The 19956-nt window shown below is 61.1% G+C and overlaps 8 protein-coding genes across 8 annotated transcripts; 4 read left to right on the top strand and 4 right to left on the bottom strand.

The window, feature by feature from the left end:
• Positions 1–331: 331 nt before the first annotated feature.
• Positions 332–4333, bottom strand: SPSK_05844 (uncharacterized protein; the record flags this gene model as incomplete). Its single annotated transcript, XM_016732553.1, has 1 exon — positions 332–4333. One exon carries the CDS (start codon positions 4331–4333, stop codon positions 332–334), a length of 4002 nt encoding a protein of 1333 aa, XP_016592304.1.
• Positions 4334–6646: 2313 nt separating this feature from the next.
• On the top strand, positions 6647–7280 carry SPSK_06630 (glucosamine-phosphate N-acetyltransferase; the record flags this gene model as incomplete). Its single annotated transcript, XM_016733332.1, has 2 exons — positions 6647–6927; positions 7016–7280. The coding sequence occupies 2 exons, from the start codon at positions 6647–6649 to the stop codon at positions 7278–7280; spliced, it is 546 nt and encodes a 181-aa protein (XP_016592303.1).
• Positions 7281–9529: 2249 nt separating this feature from the next.
• SPSK_06644 (uncharacterized protein) lies at positions 9530–10120 on the top strand (the record flags this gene model as incomplete). The annotated part of the gene is made up of 2 exons (XM_016733345.1): positions 9530–9753; positions 9979–10120. The coding sequence occupies 2 exons, from the start codon at positions 9530–9532 to the stop codon at positions 10118–10120; spliced, it is 366 nt and encodes a 121-aa protein (XP_016592302.1).
• A 50-nt stretch (positions 10121–10170) lies between these two features.
• Positions 10171–11547, top strand: SPSK_06293 (uncharacterized protein; the record flags this gene model as incomplete). Its single annotated transcript, XM_016732999.1, has 1 exon — positions 10171–11547. One exon carries the CDS (start codon positions 10171–10173, stop codon positions 11545–11547), a length of 1377 nt encoding a protein of 458 aa, XP_016592301.1.
• Positions 11548–11713: 166 nt separating this feature from the next.
• SPSK_06495 (aromatic ring-opening dioxygenase LigB subunit) lies at positions 11714–12646 on the bottom strand (the record flags this gene model as incomplete). Its single annotated transcript, XM_016733200.1, has 1 exon — positions 11714–12646. One exon carries the CDS (start codon positions 12644–12646, stop codon positions 11714–11716), a length of 933 nt encoding a protein of 310 aa, XP_016592300.1.
• A 438-nt stretch (positions 12647–13084) lies between these two features.
• SPSK_06448 (alpha-N-arabinofuranosidase) lies at positions 13085–14113 on the bottom strand (the record flags this gene model as incomplete). The annotated part of the gene is made up of 1 exon (XM_016733154.1): positions 13085–14113. The coding sequence occupies one exon, from the start codon at positions 14111–14113 to the stop codon at positions 13085–13087; it is 1029 nt and encodes a 342-aa protein (XP_016592299.1).
• A 2286-nt stretch (positions 14114–16399) lies between these two features.
• SPSK_06063 (uncharacterized protein) lies at positions 16400–18394 on the top strand (the record flags this gene model as incomplete). Its single annotated transcript, XM_016732771.1, has 1 exon — positions 16400–18394. One exon carries the CDS (start codon positions 16400–16402, stop codon positions 18392–18394), a length of 1995 nt encoding a protein of 664 aa, XP_016592298.1.
• A 466-nt stretch (positions 18395–18860) lies between these two features.
• On the bottom strand, positions 18861–19707 carry SPSK_06537 (uncharacterized protein; the record flags this gene model as incomplete). Its single annotated transcript, XM_016733241.1, has 2 exons — positions 18861–19020; positions 19088–19707. The coding sequence occupies 2 exons, from the start codon at positions 19705–19707 to the stop codon at positions 18861–18863; spliced, it is 780 nt and encodes a 259-aa protein (XP_016592297.1).
• Between the last annotated feature and the right edge of the window lie 249 nt (positions 19708–19956).

Below are 19956 nucleotides of genomic sequence, written 5' to 3'. Positions count from 1 at the left end.
CTAACACAAGACGTGGAGCCAAAACCCCTGTCGGCAATTTTTCCATCCAATGGAGGCGCCTAGAAAATGCAGAGCGCGGGCCATCGGGCAGTCGATGGCCGGCCGTCGGCCGTGGTCCGCGTTTGCACCGTGCCTTCTACCAAATGTGGATAATGTTGTATCTTGTGTATCTTGTGTCGTGTAGCTATCGTAGGTCTATTGTGGAAATATCGTAAATTCTCCTTTCTCGGGTATCATTCATTGCGTCGTCTCCATCTTCGATAGACTCGTATCTCGTCCAAACATTTCGCCAACCCAACCTGTCCAGTCCTCCCTCCCTTCGCCCACGTCATCACACGCCGGCCACCAGCTGGTCCAGTGCCTTTTCGTACCGCCCGGGACTGTGGTCCGTAAACGCGGCCAGCGAGAACTGGATCTCCCGGAACCGCGCCTCGACGTCGCGCACGTGCTTGAACACGACCCGCTGCGCCGGCAAGACCATGAGCATCGCGCCGGTGCCTCCGCCTGGGCCTGTGCCCGTACCGTACGACGTCCGCTGCAGCACGCGCTGCATCTCGACCACGAGCACCTCGCCCGGCGGCAGTAATTTGGGGCTCATCATGCTCACGCGCAGCGTCTTGAGCGCCGCGTAGGCCCAGGCATCTTCCATGCCGACGCCAGGCCCGCTGCCGGGCTCGGCTGTGGGCGTGGACGCGCCGGTGGAGTCTGCTGCTTTGGCGTTGTCGGCCTGCGCTGCCGCTGCCGCTGCCGCGGCCGCCGCGGCTGTCTTGCCAAAGACCTTTTCCGTCATCATGGTGCGCATCTTGTGCCACATGCGGCTCCACAGCTCCGCCGATGCGTGACTCTTGTCCGTCTTGAACGCCAGGGCGACGGCCTGCAGGTCGTGCAGCACACCGAGCGATAGGTAGGGCACCAGGTCGTTGCCCTGCACGACGCTCGTAATCAGGCCGCGCGTCATCTTGCTGAGGGCCGGCGTCATGGTGCCCGGGGGCCCAAAGGCAAAGACGTGCACGGGCCGGCCCGGCGGCAGACTGGGGACCTCACGGCTGGCGCTGGCGCTGGCGCTCGCGGAACCACTGGTGCCAGGACCAGCAGCAGCACTCGCAAGGAGACGAAGCGGCGCCGATTTGGTCTGGAAGCAGTAGTGGCCCAAGGCCGCCGCGGATGCGGTTTCGGAGGCTGATGCGGATGCGCTTCCATTCGCACCAGATGCGTTGCCCGCGCTGCCGCCGTGGACGGGCCGCGGCTCGGAGAGCATCACGCCGAGCAAGGCCGTGACGGCACCGCCCAGCGAGTGGCCGCAGAGGACCAGGCCGTAGTCGGGGTGCGTGAGCAGGGCGTCGCGCAGCGTGGCCAAGACGCGGCCGTCGCCCCCGTACAGAATGCGGCGGGCCGAGGCATGCACGCCCTTGTGCACCTGGTACGTGCGGCCCCGCCAATAGAGGTCGTCGTACTCGCAGGCCATGTCGGCCAGAATGTCCTCGAAGCCGAGCGTGCCGCGGCAGGCCAGAACGACCGCCTTGGACGCGTGGTCCAGCGCAATGTAGTGCACGAGCGGCATGCGCGTCAGGCCAGCCGCGTCGGGCCCGCCCTTGACGTCGATGAAGGAGGCCAGGAGAATGTCCGCGGGGGCCACGCCCGTGTGCCGCGCGTACGAGACGAGTTCGTGGTGCACGTTCTGGGCGTCGCGCTGTTTGCGGCCGTCCGGGTCGTTGCCGTCGTAGGGCCCAAACGTGGCGGACGTGATGCTCATCGCGCGCAGAAAGTCCCGTCCGTACGCGGCGGACGAGAAGCGCATGTACCGCTGCAGGTTGCGCGCCAGCGGGGCTTGGGGAAACATGCCGGGAACCCGTCCGGTGCGCCGCACTTCGTTCAGCATGTCAAAGGGACGCATCGGGTGGCCCTTCTTGCCAGCAGGACCCCCCGGACCGTGACCATACCCGTCGCTTCCCAAGCCACCAGGTGGACCGCCGGCGCCGCCGCCGGCGCCGCCGCCGCCCGAATCCATGTAACTCCTCCGACCGGGGCCGTACGCCGACAGGATCAGCGACGCTTGAGAGTCGTTTGTGTGCAGCGTGTAGATGCTGCCGCGGTGCGCCCGTGATCGATGGCTCTTGGGGCTGGTTGCGGTGCCAGGACGTGCTGTGTCATGCTGCGTCGTGTGGATGGAGATGTTGTCGGCGAGCGACGAGGCCAAGGAGGCAAACGAGGCAATCGAGCGGAGGTCGTCGGGAATGGCGCTCTTCCCTCTGCGGTGGTGGACGTTGCCGTAGGCATGGGGCATGTCGCTGTCTCTGGCCGGCGTTGGCGGGCGCAGCGGAGGCGATTCGTGTCGGTAGAGGGCCCCGGACGTGAGCGGCGTCCGTACGAGCTGGGTTTTGTTGCTCGCCGCGCTGGTCCGCGACGGCGGCGCGCTGGGGGCCGTGGCATTGTCGGCCTTTTCCTTTTCGCTGGCCTTGACTCTGTTCGTCTTGCTCTTCTTGTTCGGCAGCACAAGTGATGCAGGGGGTGAGAGAGCCCGGGTGGTGGCGCTTTTGCGGGCCGTCGAGGACAGCGTGGACGATGCTGTCTCTGTGGTTGCCGGCTTGGACTGGGAGTTTGACGACGGTGGCTCCTTGTGGAGCAGGTTGCCAAGCGCGGGTTTCTTGAATGCGGCACGAATACCGCCCGACGCCTTCTTGTCGGTGGCTGTTGTCGCCGGTTTCGTAGATGCTGTCGTCGTCGTCGTCGTCGCCTGGCCCGACGAGCGGCGGCCAGGAACGACGGGCGTTCTGCTGGAAGACGTCCGTGACTGGGTGGATGATGCAGCAACAGCAGCCGCTGGCTGACGAACCTTCTTTTGGTTGGCAACAGATGGCTGTGGCTGCAGCGTCTCAAGAGGGTACCGTGCATGTCCGGCACCCTTTGTGGCCGTGGTCGGAGAGGCAGGCAACGGCTTGCTGCGGACGGCTTCGCTGGTTGGAACTATAGGGGCTGTCGTCGGTGCAGTCGTCTTCTCCGTCGAGGGTATGCCGGCGTTTTCCATTGGTGTGTCGGACGACGAGTCGTCTACCTGCTCAATTCTGCGTATCGTGTTTTCGAGGGCCGGGCTCGTTGGCGAGTCGGGTCCTGTTTGTTCGCCGTCCATAGTTATGCGGAACACAATGCGGTATGTCGTCGGCCTCTGGTCTGCATGCGAACTGGCCACGGTGTCTTGGTAGGGCCGCAGCGGGCCCAGCTCGACCAGCTCGACGCCGTGTGGTGGTGCGATGGGCGGCGGCGGCTGGCTGCCGGTGATGTCGACGGTGACCGTCTTGGTTGTGGTGGTGGACACTGTGATTCGGGCGTCGGACGATATGGCGGCCAGCACTTGGCTCCGGATAAGAGACTCGGCCCGGTCGGGTTCGTCGCTGTCGGCCTCGTTGTCGCCCGCGCCGTCCACGTGGCCGTCCATGTGGCCCTTGTCCTTCTGCTCGGTGCGCAGCGGCTGGTATGCGCCGCGGTGCATGCCGTAGAGGCTGCTCTCGTGCACGTCGACTCTCTGGCCGTCCAGGACGACCACGTCCCAGACAACCGTCTCGAGCGCCTGGCTGACGCGCAGCTGCTCGTCCTGCTGCCGGCACACCGACTGCAGGTACACGAGGCCGCACACGCCCCAGAGCAGATCGCGCATGCCGACGCGCTCGCCGGGTAGGCCCGTGGCCGGGTTCTGGAACTCCTGCGACAGAAACTTAAGTATGCTGCGCAGGGCCCGCGACGACTCGGTCGAGCCCAGTGTGTTGTTGAGCAGCATGAGCAGCACCTCGGACGCGTCCATGAGCGTGGCCACGCTGCTGCCGGTCAGCTCAAAGCCGGCCGCCGTCACCAGCTGCAGGTAGTTGAAGCCGCGTTGCGCCGCCTCGGACGTCGACCGGACGACCGACTCCATGCGTGCGCGGTCGGCGTCCCCGCCCAGTCCGTCGCCATCGCCATCACCATCACCGTCGCCCCGGTCCACGGTGACGCACTGTGCGCACAGATTGCGGCCCGTCTGGCCCAGCGTCGCGTCCAGCACGCGGCGACTAATCTCGATGCCCGCCGCCGTCGTGTACTGGGCCGCGTAAAAGGGCACGCGGCCGACCGAGCGCGCCGTGCGGACGGCCCCGCGAATGGTGCCGGTGCCCAAGGTGATGGTGCGTGCAATGGACGGCGGAAGCAGCGGACTACCCAGCTCCGGCGGCGGCGGGCCGTGCATGTCGGCGGTGGCGAGATGGGCGATGTGGCTGCCGTCCATTTTGCCGTCCATTTTGCCGTCCATTTTGTCCTTGTCGCTCCGGTTCTCCTTTTCTTCGCCTGAGGCGTGGTCCGTCTCCATTGTTGTGCCGGCGTGGGAGCGTTGGAGAGATGCCAAGACACGGCAATCAACAATCGAAAAGGTGTCCTTGTGTTGAAATAGCCGCTGCCCGGCGTGCCATGCTCTGGAGCCTTTCAGCGTGTACTCATGTACTCAGCACGCGCTGAAGATGATGTCACGATGGGTCGCGCGTGGAGCCGGTGGAGTCAAACGTTCTGTCGTAGGTACTTTGTCTCTTTGTGTACAATGGGAGAATGGCGAGACGTGTTGAGAGCCCCGAGGAAGTGGACAATGTCGGTAGTGCCACTCGTAGTGCAGGCCCGATCGAAACAAGATCTGAACTGCAGATTGTATGCGTACACATACACGTACGTTGATCAAGGTTGGCCTCACAAAGGTCCCCAAAGGCGCGGACCGCGGTCGACTTGTACGACAAACGGTCTTGCAGGCGACGGGCCCGTCCTCGTCCCTGTCGGGCAGTGTGGCAAGGTTCGAGTGCGTCGCGTCGGGCACAACAACAAAGGACAACAGGCCCAAGAAGGCAAATCGACTGGAATTCTCGTCTGTTCAACGCTTTGCACGCTTTTGTTGTGTTTGGCCCCAGGGGCAAGGGCGACCAATACCTGGACTCAGGGCAGAAGCATGTGACAGCGCACTATATTGTTTCAGCGGGTGTTCCAGGGGCCCTAGGCCGCCGACCCAAGTGGGGGGCATTTCTTGTTGGGAAAGTGGCAACTAACACGCAAGATGCCGATTCACTCAGGTGAGAGGTCACGTGTGTACATCAGCGAGCGTTGAGTGACATTGCCCATCTTGGCCACTCTAGTTTTCATAACATTCTTCCATGTCCTGAGCAAAAGGTCTGTCGCTCTTGGCATTGCTTTCTGAGCATCTTTCATCGAGGCTCGAGCTGGCCCAAGACGCGAGGTAACAAGGGACAAAGGTAGTCCGTACTCCGTACACCTTTGTGCAACGATCAGTGGTACACAAACAGGCGGCTGTACGACGTCGGCAACTAGTTTGTCGCAGTACATCGACTACATTCCGGTGTGAAGTGTGAAGTTGTGAAGGATGCTGAGAAGAATGCAGGGGTTTGGAAACTGAAGATATGTTGGCAGTTGATCGTTTGAAGGTATTTCATCATTATTTTTGACTTGTCTTTACTTTTATATGCATTTTTTTTTAAAAAAAAATAAGAAGAAAAGAAAAGAAAAGACAAAAACTACAAACAATGCTCAGATTTCCTTCCATTTCTATGAAACAAAACAATCCTTTGGAACCTGTCGAAACGGAGGCACGGTCGGTCAGCAAGAGGATGCTGCCCACGACCTTTTCTTTCTTGCCAATTTAAGAAAGCGTGAGATCTCACCACAGTCCCAGATAGCGTCGTCATTCGCCGTTGGCCTGGAAGCCTGGCACGCCTCGCCCAGCCTGGCCCTGATTTGCTTATTTTTGGCTTCAGCCGCCAGGCTGGTTCCTGCCCAGACCAGCCCCACCAAGGCTCTCTCTGGGTCTGCTGTTTCCTTTCCCCTGTTGCTCACCTTTATTCCGCAAGCTCGTATTTTTAGAAGGCCAACTTGCCAGCTTCGCCCTATCGAGCACTGTCACAGCACTAGCCCAGGGGTCCGTGGGGCAGTGCTCATTCTTTTGGCTGCGTCGCACGCTTTTTGCCGTTGCGCGGCAGGCGGACGGTAGGCGGGTTGCTCTTGCCAAAACCTTGTTTGGATTATTTGGGTTGTTTGGCCCCGTCGCGAGGTCCCGTCCATCGTTCCTGCTGTGCTAAGAACAGACATGCCTGCTGGGATTTGCGGATTTGCGGTACGAAGGGCGGATTGGCGAACCAAGGCTTCTTGATTATTCTCTCCCTTTAGCTTTTGAGCTACGGCTGTCTCCTTTCTGTTTAAAGATCGTCGTGCACCCGCTTGCTTCTTGCTTCTGCCTCACTTCGCATTCACATTGCCGTCACTCTCGCCGGACTCCCACGCTCGTTGCTCCATACACTAGACCCCAGTCGCTCCTTCCTCGACTGCACCCTCCTTTCCGCCTGCCCGCGACGATAATATAGCTTCCCGCGCGCTCCTTCCTCAGCCGATTCGAACCCGACCGTCGTTCCTTCCTTCTCGACATCACGAACCTGCCGTCTCCAGCTCTTCCTGGCAAATATCAATCTTCTTTCTTGCTTCTCTTCTCTGTCCTTCTCTCGCCTCTGTCTCTCTTCTTTTTCCCGACAACCAGCGGTCAGCCGCCTTTTCGAGCACGCGCGGACCGACCTCTCCTCGCATATCCGTGCCTTTTGTCTTTTACCCACCTCTTCACACACACACCGTCTTCGCCATGTCAACCGAGGGCCTCTTTGGCGATGACCTCGTCAGCCCCGAGGTCACGTCCCAGCTGCCCCAGGGCTACCGCATCCGCTCGCTGCGCTCCACCGACTTTGCGACTGGCTTTCTCGACTGCCTGCGCGTGCTGACGACGGTCGGCGATATCACCGAGGCCGCGTTTGTCGAGCGCTACAACTACTTTGCCCAGCAGAAGGGCACCTACTACGTCCTCGTCATCGAGGACACCGTCGGCAAGGTCGTCGGCACCGGTGCGCTCGTCGTGGAGCGGAAGTTGTGAGTCCACACGTGTACCCCCCTGCACACGGTAGACTGTGCATGCGTGTCCGTTGCTAACCGTGTCCCCCCCTTCCCCCCTTCTCAGCATCCACAACCTGGGCATTGTCGGCCACATCGAGGACATTGCCGTCGCCAAGGACCAGCAGGGCAAGAAGCTGGGTCTCCGCATCATCCAGGCGCTCGATTTCATCGCCGAGAAGGTCGGCTGCTACAAGACGATCCTCGACTGCAGCGAGGCCAACGAGGGCTTCTACGTCAAGTGCGGCTTCCGGCGCGCCGGCCTCGAGATGGCCCACTACTACAACACGGCCGGCAACACCAACGGCGTTGCTGCCAAGTCCAGTACATAAGAGACCCCCCGTCCCCGACCGTTCCTTTGCCTTTGCCCCTGCTCCCACCGCACCACGTCCGCAGCTTGGCATGCGGCTGACTTGGTTCTTTGCTCTTCGACGCACTCTAGACAAGCTGTGAGCTTTGCTTCAGTTGAGGCAGGCCGCCGCGGACAGGCCTGATTTTACCACGGCGGCAGGGATACGTGACGAGGGCACTCCTCGTGGCGCATGGCGGCGTTGCTAGTGGCCGTGGCGAGGGTGGATTTGCAAGGTCAAGGTCATTGAACGGCGACCTCACGATTCTTTTGATTTTTATTATATTTATTTGCATTTTCTCCGGTCCTCTGTTGACACACAGCGACCGTGATGGTTTGGCGCACGAGCATACGTGTTTGATTTGGGTTCTTCGTCTCGCATATAATATATTTCTAGACGTCTTCTTCCATTTGCGGCGATTTAGAGGCGGGCTTCGCAGGAGTCGACAGAGTCATGCAGAGACGGATCTACTCGGCTATTGGCAATCAATATACAGCCGCAAGCGTATTTTCCCATGTTACTCTTTACGCCGTATGCAATACATTGCAACCGCTTGCGTGCTTGAAAATGAAGCGGTAGTTCATGGCCAATGCAGTATTTACCGTAATGCTTTGTCAAACTGCTCGTCATAGGGCACATCCATTTGGTGTGCCTCGAAAATGCGCCAATAAATCGACCAGGCCAAGACCGGCGACGGGTCTTGTACCCAACTCGTATTGAGGGCAGGACTGGGTGACGCTCGTTTGGTACTGCATCGTGTCTCGTACACAGCAGTGTCGTATACGTCTGTTGGTGTTGGGCATCCTCGTTTTCATGGAGTATTGGCCGGAAATCCGATGTACCACCATCCAAGCAATAGGCCACTGCACCCCGTTGTCGTGGTCAATGGCCTCGTACAAGCACATGGGAAGACAGGATGGAGAATGACTCTGTATGCCATGCAGCAGACGAAATGCAGCAGACGACATTCAGCCCGCCAGCTGCGATGATCCTTTCCTCAACCCGAAAGGAAGAGAACCCTTCCGATGTTATTTGCCCACTTGCCCTTCCTTTTTTTTACTCGGAGATCATCAGTTTTCAGCACAAGAAGACCTCTCAATACTTGGATTGCCCGCATCTTGGTTTCCTCTCAACGTCTCCATCTCCTTCTCGCATCCTCTCATTCCGCTGCCCGCTTTCCCAAAGCGTCTTCTTCCGGCGATCCTTCAAACCCACTCGCACAATTGGTTGCGGATATCCGTCGAACCCCACGCGACATGCATTTTCCAGCGCCTTTGGGGCTTTGTTGCCGTTCGTTTGGTTCTTTCAGGCCTGGGTTTGGCCTGTTTAGCGTCTGGGCTTGGCTCGTAGTATGTCGTACTTTGGTGGCGCTTCCCCTCACTCACTGGCTGCCCGTCTAAAGGGCCAAGGCACTATGCCGCACCCGTGCCACGCAATGCTGGACAATCACATGTCTTTTTCTCGCATGTTTTAGCATTTTGCTGCACTTTACGACGTATTGCTTTTGGTTGGCGTGTAGCGTGTCTCCCGCCCCGGTCGGTTGTGGGTGCTTCCTTCCCCTTTTGGGCAGTGCTCCTTGGGTATTTTGGAAGGAAGCGACCACTTACACAGTAATTACACCCCATTGTGGGCAGTGACGAACCACATGTCACCTGCCACACGACTGAAAACACAAAGCCCGACTTGACAAAAAGGAAGGAAGGAACTTTTGTTGGACGGGGGAAACAACGACTGGCACGCCTGTCGACCCACTACTTACTGTGCCTGGTATATATCCTGTCGTGGCGTGCACTTCTGTCTCCTCGCTCTGTTCTCTTCTCCTTTGTCGTCTCCTCCTTGTTCTTTGTGACCATCGACTGCTTCCGCACTTTCGGGTTCTCACAGCCCTCCACACTCGTCGGATATCCCCAACCCAGATCCCGCTCCCGCGTCGTGCAAAGAAAAAGAGAGCCTCGTGCCGTCAGATCTGAACCTCTCGTTAATCTCGTCTCCGTCTTCTCCTCCTTCTCGTCATCTATTTTTGTCTTTTGCATCCCACGCCCTCTACCCTCTAGCGCAGCCCCTTTGTTTATCCTCACCACGACTCCGGTCTCAGAAACGCCTATATTACCACTCTATTGTTCGACTCTGTCGTCAACTAGCCCGACTGGCCGCCAGGTTTACCAGTGTACCCCAGTCCCATACTGTTCGTTCTATTATTCCGCCCGCACAAACAAACAGCAACCGCCACCATGGAGCCGCCTCGCCTGCGTACATATACGGCCGAGGGCACCACGCCCTTCCCGAGCCTTCCCACGGATGCAAACGCAAACGCAAACTCGAACTCGACCTGGAACTGGAACTGGAACGCGCAAAATCGTCGTGCATCGGTCAAGTCGCTCGACGAAAACGAAAAGTTCACGGCGCACTGCAACAACGCGCTGGCCAAGATCCGTCTGGGCTACATCCGTCTGCTGTACGTTTGGTGTTGTGCTACCCTCCCTTGTTTTCCTGCCGATTTCCTGTCCGTTTTTAGGATGCTCGCCTTGACTCTGTCGTGTTCGACTGCCGTGTATTATCCCGACATACACAGCAGAATCAATCTCACTCGCACTCTCACTCGCACTCTCACTCTCACTCGCAGTTGGCCTCGGCCGCAATGGCAAGCCAACAGTATAAACTAACTCCACCACCCGTGCAGGGCCCGTGACAAGCTCGAGACCAACACAAGCCGTGACGTTGTCCGCCGCCGCAACTCCAAGGTCACGCCCGTCCACCAGTTTGGCAAGCCTGCTCAGTTCACGAAGCGCACCGTCACCCGCACGGTCTCTTTCAGCAACTAAACCATCTTTTTCTATACCAACTGTACAAGCAGGGGACGTGAACGGACAACATGTGGTCCAATACGTGGTCCAATACATCGGCGAGCGACAAGAGCCGTGCCGTGAACGGTACGAGCAGTGGAAGCAGCCGCGCCGAAGCAGAGCGGTCGTGGATCATGGGCAAGGAGGTGTTTGAGGCGCGCATGCCGCACCACAGCGGCATCAAGGCGCTGTGGGAGACCAAGTGGAAGTTTCCGTGCACGCAGAGCGTGTACCCGTTCCACGACGGCCAGTACGAGGACTTTGAGCCCATCTTCGCGCACCTCATTGCCAACGACATCAACGACGGCACGTCGGCGGCCTACACGGAGGCCTTTTTCCCGACCGCCGAGGCATTGACGGCCCAGGCGGACCAACTGCTCGCGGCCGCCGACGGACGCGACGACGGCAAAGACAAGGAGGCCCACAAAGCGGCGTCCGCCCTCTACCTCCGAGCCTGCGCCATCTACCGCATTGCCCGGTTCCCCTACATCACGGCGGCGCCGACCGTCAACGACGAGGTCAAGTGGCGCGCATGGACGGCACAGAAGGCGGCGTACCTCAAGGCGGCCAAGACGTGGGAGGTGCCCATCGAAGAGGTGCTCGTGCCGCACATCCACCGGCGCAGGGTGCACGACGACGGCAGTGGTAGTGAACACAGTGTGGAAGGCGACGCCATCCCCGTGTACCTGCGGCTGCCGCCCGAGGCGCTGGCGCCGCGGCCGGTCCCCGTCATTGTGCTGCTCACGGGCCTCGACGGCTACCGGCCGGACAACACGGGCCGCTGCGACGAGTTTTTGGCCCGCGGCTGGGCCAGCGTGGTGCTCGAGATCCCGGGCACGGCGGACTGCCCGGCGGACCCGGCGGACCCGACGAGTCCCGAGCGGCTCTGGGACAGCCTGTTTGCGTGGATGGCGGCGTTCAGCGGCGTGTTTGACATGCGGCGCATCGTGGTGTGGGGCCTCAGCGCGGGCGGCTACTACGCCGTGCGCATCGCCCACACGCACCGGGCGCAGCTCGCCGGGTCCGTGGCGCAGGGCGCGGGCGTGCACCACTTTTTCGAGCCGGCCTGGCTGGCGCGCGCCGACGGGCACGAGTACCCGTTCCAGCTGACGCCCGCGCTGGCCCGCAAGCACGGGTTCGCGACGGCGCAGGACTACGTCGCGGGCGCGCAGGCCAAGTTTTCCCTGCTCGCGACGGGCCTCCTGGACCAGCCGTCGACGCGGCTGCTGCTGATCAACGGCACGCAGGACGGGCTGATGCCGATCGAGGACTCGCTGCTGCTGTTCGACCACGGGTCGCCCAAGGAGGCGCGGTTCTTCCCGGGCAAGCTGCACATGGGCTACCCGTTTTCGAATGCATCGGTGTATCCGTGGATTGAGAGCGTGATGGCGTCGGTCAAGGAGTAGGGAGCGAGCCGGGCGAGTGGATCATGCGAGTGGAGTTTTTGACCGTTTGAATTCTTGTTTTACTTTTTTTTTTTTTTTTTGTTTTGTTATTTTATTTTGCAAGATATCTTGGGCGATATATTTGAATACGATTTCCGTTTCTGTTTGTTTCTTCCTTGACCGCATCTCACGTGAACCTGAAGTTGATGTAGGAAAACCCCGGCTCGACCACGTCCTCGCCCAGCACCGCGACGTCGGCATCGCCCGCGGCACCGGCCGCCACGAGCAGCGGCGTAAAGTGCTCGACCGTCGGGTGCGACCGCCGAAACTCGCGCAGCGGCTCGAGGGCCAGCAGCGCCGCGCGCCGGTCTTGGGCGTCGCGCCGCAGCGTCGCCGCGCGGATGTGGTCGTCGAGCGTGCGCGACTCCTGCAGGACCCGGGCGTGGGCGGCCGCGCGGCCGGCGTCGGTCGTTTCGGCGGCCACCTCGGCCCGCGACGCAAACGAGTGCACGGCCATGCCGGAGGCGACAATCAGGAACCCCTGCCGCCGCAGCGCGCCGAGCGCCTCGCCCAGCCGCACCTGGCTCGCCAGGTCGGCCCCGTGGAGCGTCGACACCTGCACGACGGGCAGGTCGAGGGGCGCGTCCTCGGGGAACATGATTTTGAACGGCACCCAGAGGCCGTGGTCGACGCCGCGCTCGACGCGCTTGGCCGCGATCGGGCCCGGCGGTGCGCGGCCCCGCAGGTGCTGCCACACGGCGCCGGCGAGCGCCGGGTCGTCGCGGTGCGGCCACGCCTCCTGGTAGAGCGCGGGCCGCGTGTCGTGGAAGTCGTTGACAAAGTCGTGCAGGATGGGCGTGGCGGGCTTGACGTTGACCTCGACGACGCCCGGCCCGTGGATCGCGCCGGCCTCAAAGTGGCCGCTCAGCGTCAAGAGGGCGCGCGGCGGCGGCGTGATGGCCTGGATCTCGCGGCCAATCGCCCGCAGGTTCTGGCGCACGACGGTGCCGTTGGGGTCTTCGCGGAAGAGCAGGCTGGCGCCGGCATGGCCGATAAAGTAGACGGGCAGCGGCGCCGCGTCTGCGGCGTCCGCCGAGGACGCGTCTGTCGCGGAGGGCATGTTGTCGTACGGTGGGAGCTGTGTCGCACCGCAGAAGTGTGATGTTGACTACGGCGTGTGTGCCGATCTATCAAAAGACTGGATTGAGAGCGAGCGTGGGCGGCTCGACGTCTTTATGCCATATGGGTTTTATCTTTGTTTGCTCGCTTGCTCTCACTTACATGACGGGGTCTCCATATGGTGATGGTGCGGTTGCGTGATGCAGTAGCCATTATTGTGCCATCGATTAGCGGTGCAGACACGCATATTCACCCAACCGGCGCCAAAAGCCAAACGCCAAAGAGCCACAACAGAGTCAGTTCATATGTCATGTTCAATGTCATGTTCGCGGCAGTGCGAGATGCAAACAAAACGCTGTATTTTTGTGTTTCCGTTGTTCCATTCTATGCTCGTTTTCTACTTTCGAAATCACTCCTGTCCTCCCCTCCTTTAATGCACCTACTTCTCCGGCTCCGAGACAATGTCGCCCGCGGCATTGTAGAAAATCTCCTTGACCTTGACCGAGCGCAGGTGCGTCACGCCGCCCGACAGCGACGAGTCGTGGTGGAACAGGTACCAACGGCCCTCAAACTCGACCACCGAGTGGTGCGTTGTCCACCCGACGACAGGCTCGAGCATGCGGCCGCGGTAGGTAAAGGGGCCGTAGGGGCTCGTGCCCGTCGCGTAGCACAGGTAGTGCGTGTCGCCCGTGGAGTAGCTAAAGTAGTAGAGGCCGTTGCGCTTGTGCATCCAGGCCGCCTCAAAGAAGCGGCGGTCGTGGTCGTCGGCGGCAATGGGCTGGCCCGTCTCGGGCGCCAGGATCTGGATCGCGCGCACCTCCTCGGCCAGCCGGCCCATGTCGTCGGCCGCGAGGCGCACGACGCGCGGGCCCAGGGCGGCGACGCCCGCGCCGGACGGCTCCTTGGGCCCCAGCCAGCTGGCGTCGTAGGTCTCGGCGTTGCCGTCGCCGCGGCCGTCGGGGCCCTGGTAGCACTGCAGCTGGCCGCCCCAGAGGCCGCCAAAGTAGAGGTAGGCGGGCGCCTTGTCGCCGTCGACGGCCACGTCGTCGACGAGCACGGCCGGGTCGATGCTGTAGGAGCCGGGGATGTAGTCCGGGTCGGCCTTGAAGGGGCCCTCCGGGCGGTCGCCGCGGGCGACGCCAATGCGGAAGATGCCGTCCTTGTCGCGGGCCGGGAAGAAGAGGTAGTACACGCCGTCGCGGACGGCGGCGTCGGGCGCCCACAGCTGCTTGGAGGCCCAGGGCACGTCCTCGACCTTGAGCACGACGCCGTGGTCGGTGACGAGCGCGGGCGGGTCGATGGACGGCGTGCTGAAGACGTGGTAGTCGTTCATGTCGAACTGGTCGCCATTGTCGTTGAAGGCCACGTTGGACTCGCGGTCGTGCGACGGGTAGATGTAGATTTTGCCGTCAAAGACGTGGGCCGAAGGGTCGGCCGTGTAGAGGTGCGTGATGAGCGGCGGCGGCATGTTGGCGGTGGTGCTGGGGTTGCTGTGGTTCTGCTCAAAGTGTGGCCAATGCTGTGTCAATGTTGTGCAATGCTCCAGTTCCAAGGCAAAGCCGTCACGGATGGGCGGCCACTGCTTTTAAGGATCCCTCGATCGTCCACCGTCTCGCCCAGCCGACCCTTCTTCACCTTTCCCCTTCCCGCCGCTGGCTCCTCGGCCGCGTCTTGTCCGGAGTGCAGCCCCGCGTTTCCGTGCGCTGGTGAAGAAAAAGCGTCGAGGAGACCACGCAAAATCCCCCATTTCTCCAAAACTGCCCCATCTGCGTCGCTTGTCCTATTTAGCCCGTCCCCCGCCAGTGCATTTATCCATTTATCCTCCCGCAACCCAAGACTGCCAAGTCCACTATTTGCGGAGCTGCACGTCACTCGGGGCCTGCGGTGGTCGTCTCACGTTGTTTTGCCGCCGATGCGCCTACTGAGTCTTTCGAAATTCTCCTGTCCGATTAGCGCTGGGCCCTGACGAGCACCCGACCTGGTATTCGGGTGGGGATCGGGCGGCTGTCATTGCCGAGGAGGACGACAGGTTTCCATCGAGGATATCGATGTCTGTCGGCGTCGATCCTGGCTGTATGTAGTATGCAGAGCTTTGTAGCCGACGCCGACGTCGACGTCTTATGCCATAATTTCGGTGTCGAGTCAGTCCTCCGGTGCACGCAGTCTGTTGAGCCATGGCAGTTGGCACTGACTAGACTAGCTAGGCTGGGCACGCAGCCATCAGCCTGTCTGCGACAAAGCAACAAGTATATCGTGATCATGTTATTTGTCGGTTCATCTTGCGGCTGGATCGCCGACCGAACTGAAGGCAGTGGACGGTGCATACCCGATCACGAGTTCCTTTTGTTCCCGCTCCTTCTGTTTCCCGTTCTTCCCTTATCCAGCCGCTCTTTCCACTGCACGAGTTTGTTGTACCTTGGTCGCTCTTTCTGCAGAGGGGTGGATTATCGGACAGCACCTGCTCAATGCGCACCGTACGTTGGCCTATCACCACCACCACAGCAAGCCACAAATTTGCTTCGCTCCTTTTTGGACCAGGGAATTTACATTGTACGACACACTCCATAGAAAGCTGCAGGATGGAGGCCTGGTGACACTCACTGTCGTGGTGGCCCAGCAAGGCTGCCCTGTTTTAGCCCAGACAGCGTTGCTACCACAGGGCAGACACGATATCCGTTGTCAGAGCTGCCGGCCGCTTCTCCTCTGCATGCGTTTGTCGAGTTTGTCGAGTTGTGTCTCTCCATCCCTGCATGTGTCAGTATCCTGTCCAACGGCCTCCAGCTACCAAACTATTGTTTTGGTCCAACAGCCACATTGCAGTCGACGCCGCCAAATTGCAAAATTGCTCTTCTTTCGGAGCGAATCAAACGGTCGAGTCGTCTCGCGATGCATGCTCCTTTTCGAGCAGTGTCGATTGCTGTGCAGCCGTCTCGAATGAGGCTCAATGATGTCCGTCGATTGTAATGTGCGTTGTACGATATACCGTGTCAGACAGCAAAGACACCAGCAGCCAGACCGGCCAATGTTGGTCTCTTTCTACGGAGTAAATATTTCGTACCTCCCACTGGGTGCATCCATTTCCGGATTGCCCTCTCACATCGACCTCCCCACGCCGCTCCGTCGCGTCTAGACCCGTTCTGTCTTGATGGCTATGCCAATATTTGGCTCGCACTCTGGTTGGCCAGCCCGAAGCGAGAGTGTCGAGCGTCTGGCCTGGATGGGCGTCCGATGCCCGTGGGGCTGAGAAAAGGAGAACCGGTATTGGGCGAATGACAGGGGACAGCAACCAAGAAAAGAAGAAAAGAAGACGACTCGATTTCCGCGCCCATGCCACACACAACACAGAGAAGAGAAAATGCCTGGCCAGGTGCGGAATTCACAATGGTGGGCCGTGCCCGGTCATTTGGGCGCCTCCTGACGAAGGCAGAGTTGCGGGAGACAAAGCTGAAAGAGACAAAACCGAAAAAAGGAAATCAATAAAAGACGAGGCAGGCAAAGAGGAAGCCAACCAGAGATACCTGCACAAAGGTGGTCCACAAGAACCGCCCGTAATATACGACGTGGTGTTCCCTTCTCGCGTCGGTGACATACTTTCCCACTCTGCTGTTGCCTTGCCTTTTGTTTACTTCCAATCTCACGATTGAGGCTTCTATCGTCCCATCAGACCGTCTTGGCAACCTTTCCCCTGACCTTACTGTGTGCACCTCTTCACCTTTTCACCTGTTCACCCGCTCTTCACTGCACCCGCTCACCCATGCTGGTCCCTCCGGCTCCCACGGTGGCCGCGACGCTGGCCACGGCGGCCACACTGACCCGGCTGCCGCACCTGCCCGCCACCACGGCCTTTGCCACGCGGATGCTCGAGCTGCGCCAGGACCTCTCGACCAACTTTGCGAGCAACGACCTGTCCTGCTTCGACTACATCGCCTCGCTCTCGTGCGACGACGCGTACATCAGCTGCATCGACGGCGTCGAGTCCCAGTTCTATGGCCCCGACACCACGGCCACCAACAACGCCGGCTACTCGAAGCTGGACAGCGGCATCTCGTCGTGCTACTGCAACTACGGCGTGCAGTACCTCAGCTGCTACTATTCGGCGCTCGGCAACAAGGCCTGCACGAGCTACTTTGGCACCTACGACTGGACGAGCTATGAGTCCTACTGGTTCCAAGACAACTGCGGCACCGTGCCGCCGACTCTTTTTGGCGGCGCCGGCGGCGGCGCCGGCAAGACCACGAGAGACACGACGCCGCCGTCCGTCGTGTCGTTGGACCTGCAGTCCGTCCACGTCGTCACGGCCTCGACGCAGCCGCCGCTGCTCGCGCTGACATACTCGCCGCGCTTCCAGAGCACGGGCAGTCTGCTGCAGGACGAGTGTGCATCCACGCAGTTCACACTCATCGAGGACAGCAGCACTGTCTACTGGGCCGCCTACATCGGCTGCGCCAGCAACCAGCCGCAGTGCTGTCCCTGGACGGCGTCGTCCGAGTTCTTCCCGGCCACGGTCACAAAAGACACGACGGTGACCGTCACCGCCACCGGCACGCCCGGCGCCACCGGCACCAACGTCGCCCTCAATGCCTTTCCCCAGCCCGCCAACCGCGACCAGGGCGTCCTCAAGGCCTGCGCCTCCGACTACTACAGCATCTCGGGCCAGTGCTGTCCGAGCAACTACTGGCCGTTCACGCGCGACCTGGGCGGCCAGACGCCCTGCTACTCGTCGCTCCCCGCCGTCACCGAGGCGCCCACGCTCACAGCCGGGCTCGTCGGCGAGCCCACCAACACGCAGAAGCCCACCTCGGCCGTCGTCAACGTCGTCTGGGCCATGAGCTACCCGGTCGCGTCCAAGGGCGGCCTGTCCGCGGGGGCCATTGCCGGCATTGCCGTCGCCGCCGTCGTCGTCGTGGCCGCCCTCGCGGTGCTCAGCTTCTTTTTGTTCCGCGCGCGCCGCAAGAACAAGCAGCTGCAGACGCAGGCGCAGGCGCAGGCGCAGACACAGCAGGTCCCTGCTGGCCAGCTGGCGCCTCCACAAGCGGTCGCCCCCGAGGGCGGCGTTGTCGCCGGCGCGGCGGCCGTGCCGCTGGCCTACGACGCCGACAAGCCACAGGGCGTGGCCCAGGTGCCGCCGGCTGGTGGCTATGTGTACCCGCAGCAGCAGTATCCCCAGCAGCAGTATCCCCAACAGCAGTATGCACAGCCGGGATTCCCCCAGCAGGGCTATGCCCAAGCGGGCTACGTCCAGCCAGGCTACGCCGACCCGCGCGCCAGCCTGGCGCCCTCGTCGGCCACGCCCACGTCCCAGCTCGTGTCGCAGACGACCGGCACCACCAATGTGAGCGAGCTGAGCACGCAAGCTCTTGTCGGTGGTGGTGGTGGTGGTGCGCCGAGCCCGGCACCGATTGTCGAGGCCGACGAGTCCGCCGCCGCAGCTTACCATCAACAACTGCAACAGCAGCAGCAGCAGCAGTACCACCAGCAGTACTACCAAGCACCGGGCCAGGTTCCCGGGCAGCCGCCCATCGCTCCTCAGCCTGGCTATGTGGCGGTGGCTGGGCAGCCCGTCTACGGTCAGCCTCAATCACAGCAACAGCCACCGCAGGCGAGCGTGTACGAGGCCGGCGATGGGCAGCCGGCACCTGTTGGCCCGGTCGAAGTGGCGTCCCCGGACACCAGCGGCGGTGTGCTTCTACCGACGGCGTCGACAGCACAGCCTCCCCATCCTGTGCATCCAGACGGTCATCCGTCGTGATGAGATTGGTTCGAGTTGGGGGTTTTCATGGATGTCTGACAATGAGAGAATGAGTAGAGGAACATCGATGAATAATTGATCTATGATTTTATATCCGTGGAAGACTTTTAAATTCCATCTCGATGATGCCTGTGTCATCATATGTAACCCTCACAGAGAGACAACTTGTCGTCTCGCCCTGCTCCGTTTGTTTCTGTCTTTGACACTGCAAGTCCTGGAACGGACAATCTGGCAGCGAGCACGGACAATATCAGGGCCTGCCCCTGGCGATATCGAGCAGCGATGGATTGCACAATGTTGCTAGAAAGGACGCTTTTGTCGATTTGTGACCACGTCTGTGGATATGGACACTGCGGTCCTTTGCCATCCTAGCAAAGCAACGTCGTAACATGTACGGAGGACCGAGCGGTCGACTTGGCTCGGCTTCTTCCTTGCATCAAGAGACATAACACGGCTCTGCATGTCGTCATCTCGTCTCCTGTGCGCCCTCTGCCTTCTCGATAGCCTTGAGAGCGTACATCTTGACGGGCAGCAGCTCTGCCTCGGGCGGGAACCCGCGCTGCAGCTCGGATCGCACCAGGCGGAAGCCGGCCTTGGCGAAGATGGTTTGGAACGACGTTTCGGATCTAGATGTGTCAGTGTCAGCGAGGCCGTGTCAAAGCATACACCAGGCGGCAGGGACAGGGGCCGCACCTCGTCACGCTGCTGTCCTGCGCATCAAAGTCGTCGACGCCCGTGGTCGTCAGGTTCTCCTTGACGACGACGAGGCCCGTGCCGGGCGCCAGGACCGTCCGACACCGCCGCAGGTACGCGACAAACTGGTCGTCGTTGAGGTAGCCCGTGCACCACTGCGTCCACACCAGGTCGTACACCGGCAGCCCCGGCGCCGCCCCGCCGTCGACGCTGTCCGCCTCCGGGGCCCACCCCTCGAGCCCCGTGTTGAAGATGCGCCGCACGCCCGGCTTGCCCGCGAGGGCCGCCGTGAACTTGGCCACGGGCTCAATCACGTCGACCTCGTCGGCCACGTCCAGCAGCAAGCCCTCGGTGACGCGGCCAATGCCCGCGCCGCCCTCGAGCGCCCGCGCGACCCGGCGCAGCCCCCGGCCCTCGGTGCGCCCAATGCCCAGCTTGGCCAGAAAGGTGCGCGAGCCGCGCAGGTCCGCGCGCGACACAAACGCAAAGCCGCCGAGCATGCCGTGGTCGTCGGCGCTGATGGATTCCCAGTAGCGCTTGGCGTCGGCATTGTTGACGCGGGCCTCGGGCGCGTCCTCGGACGAGGTGCCGGGCGGTGGTGGTGCGTGTTTGTCGGCCATCGCGCAGTGTGTTTGTGTTGGTCGTCGAGAGAGGCAGAATGACCAAACGCTTCAGAATGCAGCATCAACGCCGCGAAGCTCCCTGCGACAGCGCCCCACTCTTGCGCCGTCACCGCTGTAATTGTGACACGTGATAGTGCACGTGCAATTCCAATGTCATCCATCGACTTACGGCGTCAACTGGTGGAACAAGACATGACAATTCAGCTTACAATAATTTGACGTCAACGTAGCGGGCGTGGATGTTGA

Source organism: Sporothrix schenckii, assembly GCF_000961545.1.
Source record: "Sporothrix schenckii 1099-18 chromosome Unknown Cont38, whole genome shotgun sequence".
Taxonomy (NCBI): domain Eukaryota; kingdom Fungi; phylum Ascomycota; class Sordariomycetes; order Ophiostomatales; family Ophiostomataceae; genus Sporothrix; species Sporothrix schenckii.
Note: the sequence above shows the minus strand (reverse complement) of the source record. Positions and strands in the feature narration are given on the sequence as shown.